The 17,716-nt window shown below is 34.6% G+C and overlaps 1 protein-coding gene across 5 annotated transcripts in view; it reads left to right on the forward strand.

Annotated features, from left to right (window-relative positions):
- CARF (calcium responsive transcription factor) overlaps positions 1 to 17,716 on the forward strand; it is a 95,948-nt gene that overhangs the window by 11,973 nt on the left and 66,259 nt on the right. For 3 of the 5 annotated variants that reach the window (XM_012738938.3, XM_012738939.3, XM_012738946.3), the window contains exons 3-7: positions 9,538 to 9,646; positions 10,463 to 10,690; positions 13,920 to 14,037; positions 15,067 to 15,196; positions 17,058 to 17,142. In XM_012738938.3, coding sequence (XP_012594392.2) covers positions 9,578 to 9,646; positions 10,463 to 10,690; positions 13,920 to 14,037; positions 15,067 to 15,196; positions 17,058 to 17,142 — 630 coding nt within the window. In that variant the 5' untranslated portion in view covers positions 9,538 to 9,577. Of the gene's footprint in view, positions 1 to 9,537; positions 9,647 to 10,462; positions 10,691 to 13,919; positions 14,038 to 14,220; positions 14,288 to 15,066; positions 15,197 to 17,057; positions 17,143 to 17,716 lie in introns of those variants that run through there. The other 2 variants (XM_012738944.3, XM_076005826.1) reach the window with 2 other exon arrangements.

The raw sequence follows: 17,716 nt of genomic DNA on the forward strand, positions 1-17,716 counted from the left end.
AGACCCTTTCAGGAAATTAAAATAAAAATTCCAAATGATAGGAAAGCATATATCATTATTTGGCATCATTTTTCTTTCTTAGAGGTACTTAAAATAATAGTTCACCTGAAGTTAATAACATCTTAGATTTGATGAGATACAGTACTTTTTCTTTTTTTCTTTTTTTTCACAGAACTTCTAAGTCCCAAAAGATACAGTACTTTTTATTATACATTGCTGGATTTTGTTCACTAACATTTTACTTAGGATTTTTCTATTTACATGTTTATGATTGTTTTAAAATATAGATTTTATATCTATTTAGATATGGTGAGGTCAGTAGAACAGGAGACAGTTGCCACAGAAAAGATAGTATTACTCATAGTTCCCAAGAGGATGGAACATGCCACATTATACCAGGCCACACACAAAAAAAGCCAAGGTCAGTAGCAGAAAGCAGGGGTAGGACTGCAGGAGAATCTTTATTGTGGTTTTCCAGGGAGGTACAAGCAATGCATGGTAAACAGGCTAAGTAGGTTGGGTTTGGCTAGTTTGAATAATTTTAATAGACTCTGGGATGGATTGGCTGCCTCTCATTTTCTGATACCTGACTCTAGGATGACTAGGGCACAGGAACAGTGGCCCAAAGTGTAAGAGCCCCATAAAGAAGGTAGTAGGAGGGCTCTAAGTTCTGGGCTCTAAGTTTGTTAGTTTGTATAGAAAACATGACTTTAGGTCTTTGCTATCTCAAGGAACCAGTTAATCCTGGGAAGGGCAGTCTTTCTCTGGTCAGCAAGACTCCAGATGTCAAATTATCAGATATAAAAACTAGAAAACATAGTTAATATAATTATTAAAATTGGTCTATGATTTTTCTTCATTATACTGTCCTTGTTGGTTTTGGTATCGAACTAATACTCTCATACTGTCAATTTTGGTATCCAAGTAATACTATCCTCATAGAGTAATCCCTCTTTATACTATAGAAGCATTTATGTAAAATTGAAATTGTTTGTTTATTTAAAGCTTGGTTTTTAAAAATTTGCCTATAAAATGTTTTGCGTTGATATTTATTTTTCAGGAAGATTTTTCACTTTCAATTTCTTTAATGTGTATAGGACCATTCAGCCATTGTATTTCTTCTGGAATTTGTTTAAATTTTCCCATATTAGTTGACTTTTATTTTATTTATTTATTTATTTTTTGAGACAGAGTCTCACTTTGTTGCCCAGGCTAGAGTGAGGTGAGTGCCGTGGCGTCAGTCTAGCTCACAGCAATCTCAAATTCCTGGGCTCAAGCAATCCTCCTGCCTCAGCCTCTCGAGTAGCTGGGACTACAGGCAGGTGTCACCATGCCCTGCTAATTTTTTCTATATATATTAGTCGGCCAATTAATTTGTTTCTATTTATAGTAGAGATGGGGTCTTGCTCTTGCTCAGGCTGGTTTTGAACTCCTGACCTCGAGCCATCCGCCCGCCTTGGCCTCCCAGAGTGCTAGGATTACAGGCTTGAGCCACTGCACTCGGCCCATATTAGTTGACTTTTTGGCATGACCTGTCCATGATATCCTCATCTTTTTAATATCTACTTTTGTAGTTAGTCTATTTTTGTTCCTTTTTTTTTCATTATGTTATCCAGCTAATTTTTTTCTATTTTATTTTTAGTAGAGACAGGGTCTTGCTCTTGCTCAGGCTGGTCTTGAACTCCTGAGCTCAAAGAATCTGCCCACGTTGGCCTCCCAGAGTGCTAGGATTACAGGTGTGAGTCACTGTGCTGGGCCATATTTTTATTCCTAATATTTGTGCCTTTTTCTTTTTTTTTCTTTCTTGATAAATCTCTCTGGAAGTTTGTCTTTTCCTTTCTTTACAGAGAACCAACTTGTGGCATTATTGACTTCTCTATTGTATCTCTGTCTTCTAATTCATTGAATTACACTCTTTAATATGACCTTCTTCTTATATATTTGCATTTTCTTTTTCTAACTTTTTAGTTAGGCACTTAGTTCATTAATTCAGTCTTTTATTTTTTCCCCCCATAGAAGCATGTTTTTTTTTAAATTATCTTTTTAATTGACAAAATTATATAATAGATATTTTGAGATAGGTATACATTGTAGAAGGGTTAACTCAAGCTAATTGACATATGTATTACTGTATATACTTATCTTTTTTACGGTGAGGATACCTAAAATCTATTCTTTTAGCAGTATTCAAGCATATAATATATTGTTGGGTTTTTGGCTTTTTTCCCTTTTATTATTATTTTTAATTGACATATAATGTACAGATTTATGGGATATAGTGTGATATTTTGATACATGTATATGTATAATGATAAAATCAGGGTAATTAGCATATCAATTCCCTCAGACATTTTTCATTTCTTTGTATTGGGAATATTCAAAATCTGCTCTTCTAGATATTTGAAAATATATAATAAATTATTGTTAATAGTAATCACCCTTAAGTGCTATAGAACACTAGAACTTATTCCTCCTGTTGAGCTGTATTTTGTATTGTTAACCAACCTTTGGCTGTTCCCCTCCTTCTGTTACCCTTCCTCACCTCTGGTAACCACTGTTTCATTCCTTACTTCTATGATATCAACTTTTTTAGCATTCACATGTGAATGAGAACGTACAATATTTATCTTTCTGTGCCTGGATTATTTTATTAACATAAGACTTCCAAGCTCATCCATGTTGCTGTGAATGACAGAATTTTATTCTTTTTATGAGTAAATAGTATTCCAAGGTTCATATATGCCACATTTTTTTCATCCATTCATCAGTTGATGGACACTTACCTTGATTCCATATGATGGCTATTGTGAATAGTACTGTAATCAACATGGGAGCACAGATATCTCTTCAACGTACTGATTTCCTTTCTTTTGGATAAATTCTTAGTAGTGGGATTACTGGATCATATGGTAGTTACATTTGTAGTTTTTTCAGGAACCTCCATAGTGTTTTCCGTAATGGCTGTACTAATTTACATTCTAATCAACATTGTATAAAAATTCCCTTCTCTCTGTATCTTTTCCAACATTTGTTATTTAATAGCCATTGTAACGGGTGAGATGATACTTCATTGTAGGTTTGCTTTGCAGTTCTCTGATAATTAATGATGTTGATTATTTTCTCATATATTGTTGGCCATTTGTATGTTTTCTTTTCTTTTCTTTTCTTTTTTTTTTTTTTTTTGAGACAGAGTCTCGCTTTTGTTGCCTAGGCTAGAGTGAGTGCCATGGCGTCAACCTAGCTCACAGCAACCTCAATCTCCTGGCTCAAGCAATCCTTCTGCCTCAGCCTCCCAAGTAGCTGGGACTACAGGCATGCGTCACCATGCCCGGCTAATTTTATATATATATATAAATATATATATATTTTTATATATATATTTATATTTATATATATTTATTATATATATTATATATATTTATATATATATAATATATATATTAGTTAGCCAATTAATTTCTTTCTATTTATAGTAGAGACGGGGTCTCGCTCTTGCTCAGGCTGGTTTCGAACTCCTGACCTCGAGCAATCCGCCCGCCTCAGCCTCCCAGAGAGCTAGGATTACAGGCGTGAGCCACCACGCCCGGCCTGTATGTTTTCTTTTAAAAGATGTCTGTTTAGCTCATTTGCCATTTTTTAATCACAACATTTGTTTTTTTGCTTGTGAGTTGTTTGAGTTTCTTTTATGTTCTGGATATTAATCCCTGGTCAGATGAATAGTTTGCAGATATTTTCTCCCATTCTGCAGGTTGTCCCTCCACTCTGCTACTTGTTTCCTTTGCTGTGCAGAAGCTTTTTAGCTTGACATAATCCCATTTTTGTTTTGTTGCCTATGCTTTTGAGGTCTTAGCCATAAAATTTTTGCCCAGACCAATCTCCTGAAGCATTTCTTCTATGCTTTCTTCTATTAGTTTTATAGTTTCAGATATCACATTTAAGTCTTTAATCCATTTTAGTTGGTTTTTGTATAGGGTGACAGATAAAGGTCTAATTTCATTCTTCTTCATATAGATACCCAGTTTTCCCAGCACCATTTATTAAAGAGATGCTCCCTTCCCCAGGGAATATTCTTTGTGCCCATGTTGAAAATCATTTGGCTCTAAGCACGTAGATTTATTTCTGTATTCTTTCTTTTGTTCCATTGCTCTATGTGTCTGCTTTTATACCAATACCTTGCTATTTTGGTTACTGTAGCTTTGTAGTGTATTTTGAAGTCAGATAGTGTAATGCCTACAGCTTCATTCTTTTTACTCAGGATTGCTTTGGCTATTCAGGGTCTTTTGTGGTTCCATAAGAATTTTAGGATTTTTTTTCCTGTTTCTGTGAAGAATGTCATTGGAACTTTGATAGGGATTGCATTGAATCTGTAGATTGCTTTAGATAATATGGTCATTTTTACAGTACTGATTGTTCCAATCTGTGAACATGGGATGTTTTTCCATTTTTTTGTGTTCGCTTCAATTTCTTTCATCAGTGTTTTATAGTATTTTATGGTGTTCCATAAGTCTTATAAGCTTTCTTCCCTCTTTTTTATTCTTATTTCATTTTTTGTTTTCTCTAATATCAAATAACCTATTTTTAAGTTCAGAAATTCTTTCTTCTGCTAGAGTGAGTCTGCTGTTGAAGCTTTCTATTGTGTTTTTTATTTGTTTCATTGAATTCTTCAGCCGTAGGATTTCTGGTTAGTTCTTTTTTTGATTTCCCTTTGTTGACTATCTCATTCATATTATGAACTATTTTTCTGATTTTGTTGAATTTCTATCTGTATTTTCTCATATCTCATTGAGTTTCTTTAAAATCATTATTTGAACTTCTTTTCTGGCAATTTGTTAATTTCCTTATCATTGGACGTCTGTTACTAGAGAGTTTACAATTAACCCTTGAACAACTATAACAAATTTGAATTTCACAGGTCCTTTATGCAGATTTTTTTCAACCTCTGCCACCCCTGAGACAGCAACACCAACCCTTCCTCTTCCTTAGCCTACTCTGTGTGAGGATGACAAAGATGAATACCTTTATGATGCTCCACTTCCCCTTAATGATTAGTAAATATATTCTTACTTATAATTTTCTTAATAACCTTTTCTCTAGCTTACTTTATTGTAAGAATACAGTATATAATATATATAACATACAAAATAGTTGTTAATTGACTTGTTTATGTTATTGGTAAGACTTCTGTTCAACAGTAGTCCATTAGTAGTTAAGTTTTTGGGGAGACAAAAGTTATACACAGATTTTTGACTGTGTGAATAATTGGTGTCCCTAATACCCCTATTGTTCAAGGGTTACCTTTGGCATGTCATATTTCCTTTTTCATGTTTTTAGTGGCCCTGTGTTGGTTTTTCTGTATGTAGCAAAACAATCGGCTTTTCTAAACTTTCCAGAGTGGCTTTTGTAAAGAAAGACTTTCACTTGCTGTTGGGTTTTAGTGTGCCAGTTGAGAAGGGTATTTTCTATTTAATATTTTTCTATTTCTATTTTCATTTATTTCAAGGACTCTTTAATTTTATTCTTAATTTCTTCCTTTACCCAGGAAGGGTAAATGACTGACCTTGATCAGTCATTCAGGAGCACATTGTTTAATTTTGATGTTTTGTGTAATTTTAAATATTCCTTGTGTTATTGATGTCTGGTTTTATTCCATTGTGGTTAGATAAAATACTTGATGTGATTTCGATTTTTAAAAATGTTTTGAGATTTATTTTGTGTCTTAACATATGGTTAGTCTTCAAGAATATTCCATGTGCTGATCAAAAGAAGAAGTATTTTTCAGCTGTTGGGTGAAATATTCTGTAAATAACTGTTATGCCTATTTGGTCTGTGGTGCAGTTTAAATCCAATGTTTCTTTGTTGATTTTCTATCTAGATGATCTGTCCAATACTGGGAGTGGAGTGTTGAAGTCCCCAACAATTTTTGTATTGTGGTCTATCTGTCTATTTAGAGCTACTAATACTTGCCTTATATATCAGGTGCTCCAGTGTTGGGTGCATATATATTACATTGTTATATTTTCTTGCTGAATTGATCCATTTATTATTATATAATGTCCTTCTTTGTCTCTTTTTATAGCTTTTAACTTGAAGTCTATTTTGTCTGACAACTATTCCTGCTCATTTCTGGTTTCCATTTACATTAAATATCTTTTTCCATCTCTTCATTTGCAGTCTCTGTGTGTCTTTACTTTTGAGGCAAGTGTCTTGTAGGCAGCATATATCTGGGTCTTGTATTTTTTTTTTTTTTTATCCATTCTGTCTATATCATTTAAATGAGCAATTTAATCCATTTATATTGAAGGTTATTATTGATAGATGAGGACTTGCTCCTGTCATTTCATTGATTGTTTTTGGCTGTTTTGTAGATACTTTGTTTCTTACTTCCTCTCTTATTTATTTATTTATTGAGACAGAGTCTCACTTTGTTGCCCAGGCTAGAGTGAGTGCTATGACATCAGCCTAGCTCATAGCAACCTCAAACTCCTGGGATTAAGCGATCCTACTGCCTTAGCCTCCTGAATAGCTGGGACTACAGGCATGCACCACCATGCCCAGCTAATTTTTTATTTTTTTACTTTTTGAGACAGAGTCTTACTCTGTTGCCCAGGCTAGAGTGCCATGGTGTCAGCCTAGCTCACAGTAATCTCAAACTCCTGAGCTCAAGCAGTCCTCCTCTCTAGTAGCTGGGACTACTGGCATGCACCACCATGCCCGGATAATCTTTTTCTATATATTTTTAGGTGGCCAATTAATTTCTTCCTATTTTAGTAGAGATGGGGTCTTGCGCTTGCTCAGGCTGGTTTCGAACTCCTGACCCTGAGTGATCCACCCACCTCAGCCTCCCAGAGTGCTAGGAGTACAGTGTGAGCCACTGCGCCTCTCGTATTTATTTTTACCGTTGGGTGATTTTCTATAGCAATAAGGTTTGATTTCTTTCTCTTTCCCTTTGTATATCCACTCTACCAGTGAGGTTTATAGTTTTACATGTTTTCATTATGTGGGTTATCATCTTTTCACTTCCAGATGTAAGGCTCCCTTGAGCATTTCTTGTATGTCTACTGTAGTGGTAATGTATTTTCTTAGTTTTTTCTTTTCGGTGAACAATTTTATTTCTCCTTTATTTCTGTAGGATAGCGTTTCTAGGTATAATATTCTTGGCTGACAGGTTTGTTTTTTTCTTTCAGCATTTTGAATGTATCATCCCATTCTTTCCTGGCCTGTAGGTTTCTGCTGAGAAATTCACTGTTAATGTAATGAGGATTCCTTTATATGTGACTAGATGCTTTTGCTTGACTATAATATAATATGGGTCAGAGAACACCTCTTTGGGTTGAATCTATTTGCAGTTTTTTGAGCTTTCTGGAGATTGACTTTTTAATTTCAGCAATGTTTGATTTCCGAGAGTTCTATTTGGGTTTTTTTCAAATTAACTTTTTATAGTTTTAGTTGTTTACTCATCCATTTGATTTTTTTCCTTTATTTTTCTAGACATTAAATAATTACATTATATTCAGTATTAGATGGTTCTAATATTGGAATTCTTCAGGGGCATTTAAATATGTTGGCTCTCTTTCTCTCATGGTGGCTTATTTCCTTTATGTTCAGTACTCTTTCACTGTGAGCTTATTTTTGGATGATCTTAATATGAAAAGAAACTGGTGCCTTAATTATATTTGCCTTCCTCCAAATAGTAGCAGTATTTTTTCTTGCTAGAATCCAGATTATACTCTTCACCCAGGACCTTCTCAGGTTCTTAGTCTTATGTTATGAGTTTTGAGTTCTCCTCCCCTACTAGTTGCTTGTCCAGGTCTCAGTTTCTTAGCCAGAAACCCTGTGTATTAGGACTGCCCTTGGGAAAAGTTTCTTCTTTGCTTATGCTCATCTTTTAGGTTTTAGCTTACAGATTTTGCTTTTCTTTTTGGGGGGCCACCGGGGATGGGGAATGGCCTTTGATTCTTGTTAATTCCTATAGCAGAGGCTGGTTCCAAAATATAGATTTTTGTTTTAGGCCAACTTTCTATTTTTTTGTTTGGTAGCCAGAGAATTTCTATAATATCTAATTTGCCATATTGCTCTTGTTACTTTTCAAACCCCTTCCTAAGAATCTTATTCTGAAGCAATACAGGTATAGTATACAGAATTCAAAAAAGAACATAACATAAAGTTGCTCTTAAATTTTGTAGCCCAAGAGATAACTACAGGTTTTTTGGAACTTTTGTAATAAATTAGAGTAGAATATAGGTGATAATGTAAAATCTTAAATGAGATGTAATTTAAAGATATTTTATAGCCATATAATAAAATAGGACTGATTTTGTTCCTTACAAAATGGCCCCAATTGAGAACTAGTACTAGACCTAAGTGTCAAAGTTTTTGGAGGCCGGGCGTGGTGGCTCACGCCTGTAATCCTAGCTCTCTGGGAGGCTGAGGTGGGCAGATTGCTCAAGGTCAGGAGTTCGAAACCAGCCTGAGCAAGAGCGAGACCCCGTCTCTACTATAAATAGAAAGAAATTAATTGGCCAACTAATATATATATAGAAAAAATTAGCCAGGCACGGTGGTGCGTGCCTGTAGTCCCAGCTACGCCGGAGGCTGAGGCAGGAGGATCGCTTGAGCCCAGGAGTTTGAGGTTGCTGTGAGCTAGACTGATGCCACGGCACTCACTCTAGCCTGGGCAACAGAGTGAGACTCTGTCTCAAAAAAAAAAAAGTTTTTGGAATCCATATTTCTTCATTTTTAAAGCCTGCAAAGCTAATATTAAGTGGTATGATTGTATACTACTGGTAAGAATTATCTATACATAATCCCCATCTACACCAAGACATCTTTTTAAAAATTATATGATTTTATTACAGAGTACACTCAAGTCATAAAGTTAAAAACTTTATTTGCATTAAATCTTTCAAAAATGAGAGCTGGGCATGTGGCTCACACTTGTAATCCTAGCATTCTGAGAGGTAAAGGCAGGAAGATCACTTGAGGTCAGGAGTATGAGATCAGCCTGAGCAAGAGTAAGACCCCATCTCTACTAAATATAGAAAAATTAGCTGGGCATGGTGGTGCATGCCTGTAATCCCGGGCACTGGGAAGGCTGAGGCAGGAGAATCACTTGAGCCCAGGAGTTTGAGGTTCCTGTGAACTAGGCTGATGCCACGGCACTTGCCTAGGCAACAGAGTGAGACTCTGCCTCAAAAAAAAAAAGAAAAGAAAAGAAAAATGTTCTCATTTAGAAGTGTTTAAAAGAATATAACAGTGCCTTGAGACATAAAAGCAATCTTAATAAGCTTGTGTAGGAGTCTAATTAAGGATAGGATGAGAGAAGTACATAATACTAATCTTTGCTCAACCTTGAATATATTCTTGTGCCTTGGCAAGTCATTTATCAAAAATGTTAATTGTTTTATCTATAGAATAGAAATGATTTTACCTAAATTATATAGAGTAGCCTAGTGGGGAAGATGAGAGATTTGTTTAAAATAAAACATTGCGTAAAAGTATTAAGTGCAATAGTTGATCAGAAATTTTTAACTCTTTCAGCAATTAAATAATAGAAGAAAATGGAATTGAATATATCGGCATGGAACTGTCTAATGATTCACTAAGAGTCAACCATAATGATAGTGAAGAGTCAAAAACAGATGCTCAGGTATTTGAAGTAGGGATTTACCTGGGAACTTTTTTCCATTCTAGGGAATAACAGCATGGCATTTAACAACTTTTTATGCTTAAGGGATAACTATTATATTTAATGTGTTAAGAATTTTAACATTTAATTATCTACATATTTTATCATATATTTAGTCTTATAATATAGAGCTTTACTTAAAGCAATGCTAATTAAGTATTCATAAAAATTTATGTACAAAGAAAATCTGTAGGTTGAAATATATTTCATCATTTCAGGTTGTATTCCCATTCACAACTTTATTTTAATAAAATTGAGATAATGAAATGCAATAAAAATCAACAGGTCAGGCGTTGTCACACACACCTGTAATCCTAGCACTCTGAGAGGCCAAGGCGGATAGATTGTTTGAGCTCAGGAGTTCGAGACCAGGCTGAATAAGAGCGAGACCCCATCTCTACCAAAAATAGAAAAAATTAGCTGGGCATAGTGGCACATGCCTGTAGTCCCAGCTACTGAGGAGGCTGAGGCAGAAGGATCACTCGAGCCCAGGAGTTTGAGGTTGCTGTGAGCTAGGCTGATGCGACAGCACTCTAGCCAGGGAAACAGAGTAAGACTCTGTCTCAAAAAAAAAAAAAAAAAAATCAACAGTTTCACTTAAGAAATACTTTCTGTCTATATCATTCTGTGAGAATTGACAACTCTTGCAAAAAGTAAAGTGAACAATTAACTGAAAAATGAATATTTTTGCATTTTTATTATACATAATCTATTTTTTTTTTAAATATTGACAATATATCTTACAAAAACCAAAGTGATTTTTTTTCTTTGCAAAAGCATCTAACCTGTATGGACTCCAGGGATTCTTCCTTTGGACAAAATGATACTCCTGCAGTTTTGCCCATCACTACTCCTGAAGCAAATAATTCACTCACATCACAGAATATACCAGGGCCCCTGACTCAGACCCAGACTCTTTCTGCAGAGCAATTCCATCTAGTGGACCAAAATGGGCAACCTATTCGATATGAACTTCAGTCATTGGGGGATTCTAATGCACACATGGTGAGTATATTTTATAAGTAACCAGTTTTATGCTGTTTAGCAAAATGTTTTAGTCTTACTATATGAGCTTAATTTCGTGACACTTTTGACTTGCATTGTGTTGAAAATACTGCTTTTTGTGTAAGAATTTTACAAGATTTCCATTTAATACTACAAATAGTATTTTAAACCAATACTTCTCAATCACTTTATCTAGGCACACTGGTGCTTTGAGATCAGTTGGAAATTTAACATCATCTGTAAATTGTGCTAAAGTGCTGGAGTTAAACATGTAACTTACACTTTTGATAAATACACACGTTAGACTAAACTCAACGTTTTTAATTTATCAACATCTCATTCACTAACTTGCATGCCACATGCTGTTATGGTTTTTTGAAGAAAAAGAAAGCAGTGGAGGTACCACTGATATACTGGGAATTAGACATACCCTTTCTGATTTTTGTAGGTAAATATGTGTCATGTGAATAACAATGCATAAAGATAAAAAAAGATAAAAATCTTTAAGTACTTTTTAAACTGTTAGCTAAAAGTATTTTTGACCAAGTTCATAATTTGAGTAGAAAAGATGAAAGATAGTTTTGGTTGAAATACAGAAAATTACTGACAAAACTTCTAAGCTCTTCTTTTGTTAATAAGAATATATTATACTTACGTAATTAATAGTGTGAAGAATAAGATGTCTTTTGTTTACCCGAATTTTCCAGGTTTCCCACAATGAATATTTATTACTTTCACAATAAAAATTATTTTTAAAAACATAATAACTGAAGTGATAAATTATATCACATAGAACAACCATTGTACTTAGAATTAATCTTTATGTCTATTTTTAGTCTAGAGCATTCTAGAGTTAATCTGTGCCATTTTGCTCCTGTATGATCCAGCTAAATTGAGTTATCTCGATTCTCGGGTTGAGAGCAATTGGTTGAGAGGTGACTAAGTGTACTGGAGTCCTTTTTGTTTATATCCAGGCTTAACATATTTCTGGGCCTATGCCACGGTTGAAAAGTAAAGAAAGGGTAAGCTTCTGTAACCATACTGCATCACCAGCAGAGGTTAAGTGCAACAAATAATCTAGATGTGAACCAACTACATTTTAATTTTATATTTCCAGAATGAAATCCTTCTATAGATTCTTCTATTATTTGACATTTATTCTAGTTTCTATGAGAATATTTAGAAAGTATGTATGTTACAACAGAAGGATCAGGGAGTCTAAATGTATAAAGGTGATCATTTTACACAAAGAACTTTCCTAAAAAGCGAGGTTGTTCATTTGAGTCTAAAAAAAGTTAGTTACCATTCTCTTTGTGATTGGAGTACATTCTCTGTACAAAGTGATTATAAAGGTGATTTTATATTACTTAAAAGGTAAGAGATGAGACCCAGGATTATTTGAAACTATGAAATAGGAAATAATTGTTATGAAGGATGGGAGTAAATATAAGAACAGAGAGTGTAAGATAATTTTTTTTCCAAAAAACTGAAGATCAGAAAGTGATAATATTCTGGAAAACTTAGTGGAGCTTTTTGGTTTTGTTTCTTTGTTTTAATAGACTTTAATTTTAGGTTCAAGTTTAGGTTCATGGCCAAATTGAGCAGGAGGTAGAGATTTCCATATATATATACTCCCTGTACATGTGCATAGCCTCCACTATTAGCATCATCTGCAATCAAATGGAGGTTTTTGAAAGAAATATAAATTTTTATTTTTTGTAATATGACTTTTTACACAGTAGCTATCAAGGAGTTAGTAAAGATTCTACATTGGGTAAGTCTGCAATGGATGAAGAGCATTTGGGGGGAAAGCAGAGTTAGTATTTTGGGTTTATTAGACATGTTGTACACAAAGAGCCCAGTAAGTAAGGACTATTCAACTGAGGTTTTCTAGTAATTTTCATGGTCTACCTTGAATGGAATGTATTATAGCAGATGACTCTTCAAAACTATAATATGTTAGCTTATAGCAAAGATTAAAAGTAATTAGCCAGAGTGTTTTAAGGAGGAAGAGTAATATTATCACCATTGTCAAATTACATGAATTGAATAGTTTTTTTGGTGCTTTGGGTACCAGGTGGAATAAGCTGATAAAATAGAGGAGACTCTTCTTCACTGTGTTTGGGAAACATAGTTTTAAAATTAAGGAGATATTCCACAAATCAGTCTTTTTTTTTTTTTTTTTTTTTTTTGAGACAGAGTCTCGCTATGTTGCCTGGGCTAGAGTGCTGTGGCATCAGCCTAGCTCACAGCAACCTTGAACTCCTGGGCTCAAGCGATCCCCCTGCCTCAGCCTCCCGAGTAGCTGAGACTACAGGCATGCACCATCATGCCTGGCTAATTTTTCCTATATATTTTTAGTTAGCCAATTAGTTTCTTTCTATTTATAGTAGAGACGGGTCTCACTCTTGCTCAGGCTGGTTTTGAACTCCTGACCTCGAGCAATCCTCCCACCTCGGCCTCCCAAAGTGCTAGGATTACAGGCGTGAGCCACCATGCCTGGCCCCACAGATCAGTCTTAATTATGAAATTTTCCTATGATCGAGTAAATTATAAAAAATTACTTGTGTTTAGGCCGGGTATGGTGGCTACAATAAGTTCAAAATGTTTTTTTTCAATTTCACATGCCTTTTTAGTTGATATTCTTCTAAATTTCAGAGAGTGGGGTTCAGTTGTTAAACTGGATAAATAAATATTGTCCTTGTGTTTTCAGACTTTTTGGGCACTTGGTAGTGTTCGTGATAGACCAACACAGGATATGTAAATGCAGAGATATAAATATAAATCTTGTTTAATTAGACATCTAACAAGTTACTGTTTTTAAGCTAATGAAAATGACTTAAAATATAGGACAAATGATTGCCACAAAAATTGGCCAAACATGTATGAATAATACAGGAAGTGGCAAAAAGTGATGTATGAAGTCCAGACAGCCTTGTTTAGATTACTAAGTAATTATACCTCATGCATATATAATAGTTAAGATCATAGGTGGTTAAGATCATAGGATGTAGAGTCCAACTGCCTGTCTTGAATCCTGGCTTCATCACTTATCAGTTATGAGACCTTGGAAAAAATTTTTATATGCCGCAATGGTTTCATCTATAACAATGAAATAATAGACTCCATCATATGGGTAAGTAGGCGTTTAATAATTTATTTAACTCCTAATTTTGTTAAATCAGTATAGGCATATGCATTTGATTTTTTTTTTTTTAATACTTTCAAGATGATCGTTGCCAGCCCATCAGAAAATGGACAGGTACTTCGTGTAATTCCATCTACCCAGACAAGAATGGCACAAGTGATTTTACCTCAGGGGCAGCTTGTGGATGTGAATAGTCGGGGTGAGTAATAATGGGATATAGGGGTTTTGAGAATGTTTTAAAGAACAAATATATGTTTTAGAAAATCGCCTCATGAAAGTCAGTGCTGAAATGGATCTCTTTAGGTAAAATTGTGAACTAAATAATTAGAAAACGTTTCTTGGCCCAAATAAATTTCAAGTTCATTTTTCAACTCCTGTCTAGGTTAGCTGTCTATTTCATTTTGGAATTCTATGAAGCTGGTTGACTCCTGCTTCCTCCCAAATGACCAGTGAGCATAAAATAAATTCTTCTTAATTATAATAACAGTAAGAATAACAGCAACAATAACAAAAATATTGTGCTAATAGCTGCCAGAAAAGTTTTTATATTTGTATTTTTATCAATATTTTTGTTAGCTGTGTGACTCATTTTTTTAACTATCCTTTTTATCCTCTTGCTCTTTTCCTCTTTCCTTTGTCCCTTCAGATTCAGAAGGGAGAATCATGCCCTTCATTTCTTTTTATATATTCTTTCTTTACCTTTTTGATAATATGCGTATTAGTTCTCTTCCTCTTGCCTCCTTCCCTTTCCATTTATTTGAATCTCTTTTCTAACATTATAGCTACATTGTTTTGTTACTCCTTCATAGCTAATGGTTTAGGGTAGATATTTTTACTTTAGTGTTATGATTCTTTATTAACAATCATTAAAACTTAATAAAAAATATAGCTTACAGAAAACATTACATAGTATAACAAAAACAAAAAAGAGTTGGTTTTATATTTTTCTATTGTATTGTGAAACTCCTAATATAACAATTATTTCTACCACTTTTATATCCTAGGTGTTCAATATAAATTACAAAAAATTATAAAAATAGTGAATATTATAATTTAAAAGTAAATAAGTTTATCAGAGAAATTCTCAATAAATCATTAGAAGGTTAGTTATCTTTAGCTTCAGAGCAGTTCTTCCTTTACCTGTTACAAATACATGTTTTAGTTAGGTACATTCTCATGATGTTACTGAAGATACTGATGTTGGTTTGTTCTTGTTTTTGTTGTTAAGATGTCTGTGAAGAGAAACCCAATGACAGAAACTTACCAACTGTAAGAATAAATGCATTAGCAGACAATACCAGTAGTTATATTCTTCATCCACAAACATCCCTCACATTGCCCAAAAAGTCAGTGGCCAGGTGAGTTCGTGGGAAGGAGGAGCTCATCTTTTGTTGTCACCATGGAAGTGTTTTTGTAAATTGTCATATTTAAAGCTGATGACTATAGAGAAGATCAGAAATTCAGAAAATAGAAGAAACAATCATCAGATATATCTTTAATTATTTTAATGGCATCTTGGCAATAAGGAGGCTACTCTGGAAGCTGTACATGTCAAAAGTGCTACTTTTCCTCAGTGACGCTTACTTGTTATCTTTTGAAGCAACATGAAAACATCTGACACTGAAAGAGTTTTTAGAATAAAGAAATATTCATTCTGGTTCCTAAATTTTTTTAATGGTTTTATCACATTTTTATGCATGTTATTCCTCTGTGATAAAGTATATAAAATGGTTTTTACTAACTTCCATTTCAGTTTTAATTTTTGCCTTAAAATAACACTGTTCATAATAATTTAGGGAAAATATATGCGTGGTTTACATATTATTTATATTTTTTAAATTGTGCTATGAAAGCATTTTTTTTTTTTTTTTTGAGACAGAGTCTCACTCTGTTGCCCTGGCTAGAGTACCATGGCATCAGCCTAGCTCACAGCAACCTCAAACTCCTGGGCTTAAGCAGTCCTACAGCCTCAGCCTCCTGAGTAGCTGGGACTACAGGCATGTGCCACCATGCCCTGCTAATTTTTTCTATATATATTAGTTGGCCAGTTAATTTCTTTCTATTTATAGTAGAGACGCTCTTGCTCAGACTGGTTTTGAACTCCTGATCTTGAGCAGTCTGCCCACCATGGCCTCCCAGAGTACTAGGATTACAGGAGTGAGCCACCACACCCAGCCTATGTGTTACTCTTAACAAATTACCTGGCCAGGCATGGTAGCTCACACTTGCAATCTCAGCACTTTGGGAGGCTGAGGAGGGAGGATTGCTTGAGGACAGGAGTTTGAGACCAGCATGGGCAACATAGTGAGACTTGGTCTCTACAAAAATTTTTTTTAAATTATCTGAGCCTGGTGGTGCGCACCTATAGTCCTAGCTACTCCGGAGGCCAAGGCAGGAGGATCTTTTGAGCCCAGGAGTTCAAGGTTTCAGGAGCTATCATCAGACCACTGCACTCTAGCTAGCCTGGGCAACAAAATGAGATCCTGTCTCTAACAAGAAAAAAAAAAGTACACCTGAACATCTTTTATTAGCTCATTCTTTGTTTTTTTTTTATTATTTATTTTTTATTTCAGCGTATTATGGGGATATAAATGTTTAGGTTACATATATTGCCCTTTACCCCCCAGTCAGAGCTTCAAGCGTGTCCATCCCCCAGATGTATGCATTACACTTATTATGTATGTACATACCCATCCCTTCCTCCCAGCTGCCATCTGCCCAGTGCCCAATGAATGTTATTCCTATATGTGCACTGAGGTGTTGATCAGCTAAATCAATTTGATGGTGAGTACATGTGGTGCTTATTTTTCCATTCTTAGGATACTTCACTTAGTAGAATGGGTTCCAGCACTATCCAGGATAATACAAGAGGTGCTGTATCACCATTGTTTTTTGTTATTAGCTCATTCTTTGATAAATGGAAAATAATTATATAATAAGTGGAGAGAAGAATATAAGCTTTGGGAGAGAGATCTAAAATACTTGAATTTGTTGGGACCTCAGGTACCTGGAGGAACAAACTTAGGTCTTTGAATTAGCAGTTAATAAAACAGTAATGATTTAAAAAATGATAATTAAAGCACCCATCAGATCAATATGCAGTTATTGTTAAAATTTCTTATTGACATATTATCTTTAACAGTAAGAGGATAAAGTAGGTGAATGCCTTTTGTGTGTGTATAGAACTGTATGTTTAAATATATTCCTCCCCCATCCCAGAATGCTTGAAGAACCTTTTCTGGCTCCTCTTCAGCCACTTTCTTCTAACACACCTGTATGGGCCTGTCGTCTTAGGAGCTGTGAGGTGAGTTGAAAATAATCATTTACCTAGAATTACTTAACTGGTTATAACCACAATTCATCTCCAAATGCCCACTTTTGAGTACTGCTAATATAGGCTGTATCTGTAATATTTTGTTTATGTTTATGCTAACCCTGACCTCATCTATTCTTTTACTCTTTAGAAATCATAAGCTCTGTTAAAGCAGTAGTCATATAAATTTCTTCATATTCCACTATGATTTCTTCTTTTGCAGCCCTCTTCCCTTCTTGTTCATGAAACTTCATTATCATGTTTCTTTACTTTCTATTTTTTGATAATTTCTTCTTCTTTCTTTTTGCTTATACTTATTTCTGTTCACATTTGTAGCAGAAATTCTTCAAGTCTCACTTTCTGACCTTGTCTTTCTTCTCTGCATTTTCTTTTTTGGAGCAATTATCTGCTTGGTTGACTGTATGTCTGTATGTAATTTTTGTATTTTTTTTTTTTATTTTTGAAATAAATAAAAGCTGACAACACCCCCAAAATCCTGGACTCAAGTGATCCTCCTGCCTCAGCTCCCCAAGTAGCTAGGACTACAAGTGCGTACCACCACGCC

This window comes from Microcebus murinus, chromosome 8 (genome assembly GCF_040939455.1).
Source record: "Microcebus murinus isolate Inina chromosome 8, M.murinus_Inina_mat1.0, whole genome shotgun sequence".
Classification (NCBI taxonomy): Eukaryota; Metazoa; Chordata; class Mammalia; order Primates; family Cheirogaleidae; genus Microcebus; species Microcebus murinus.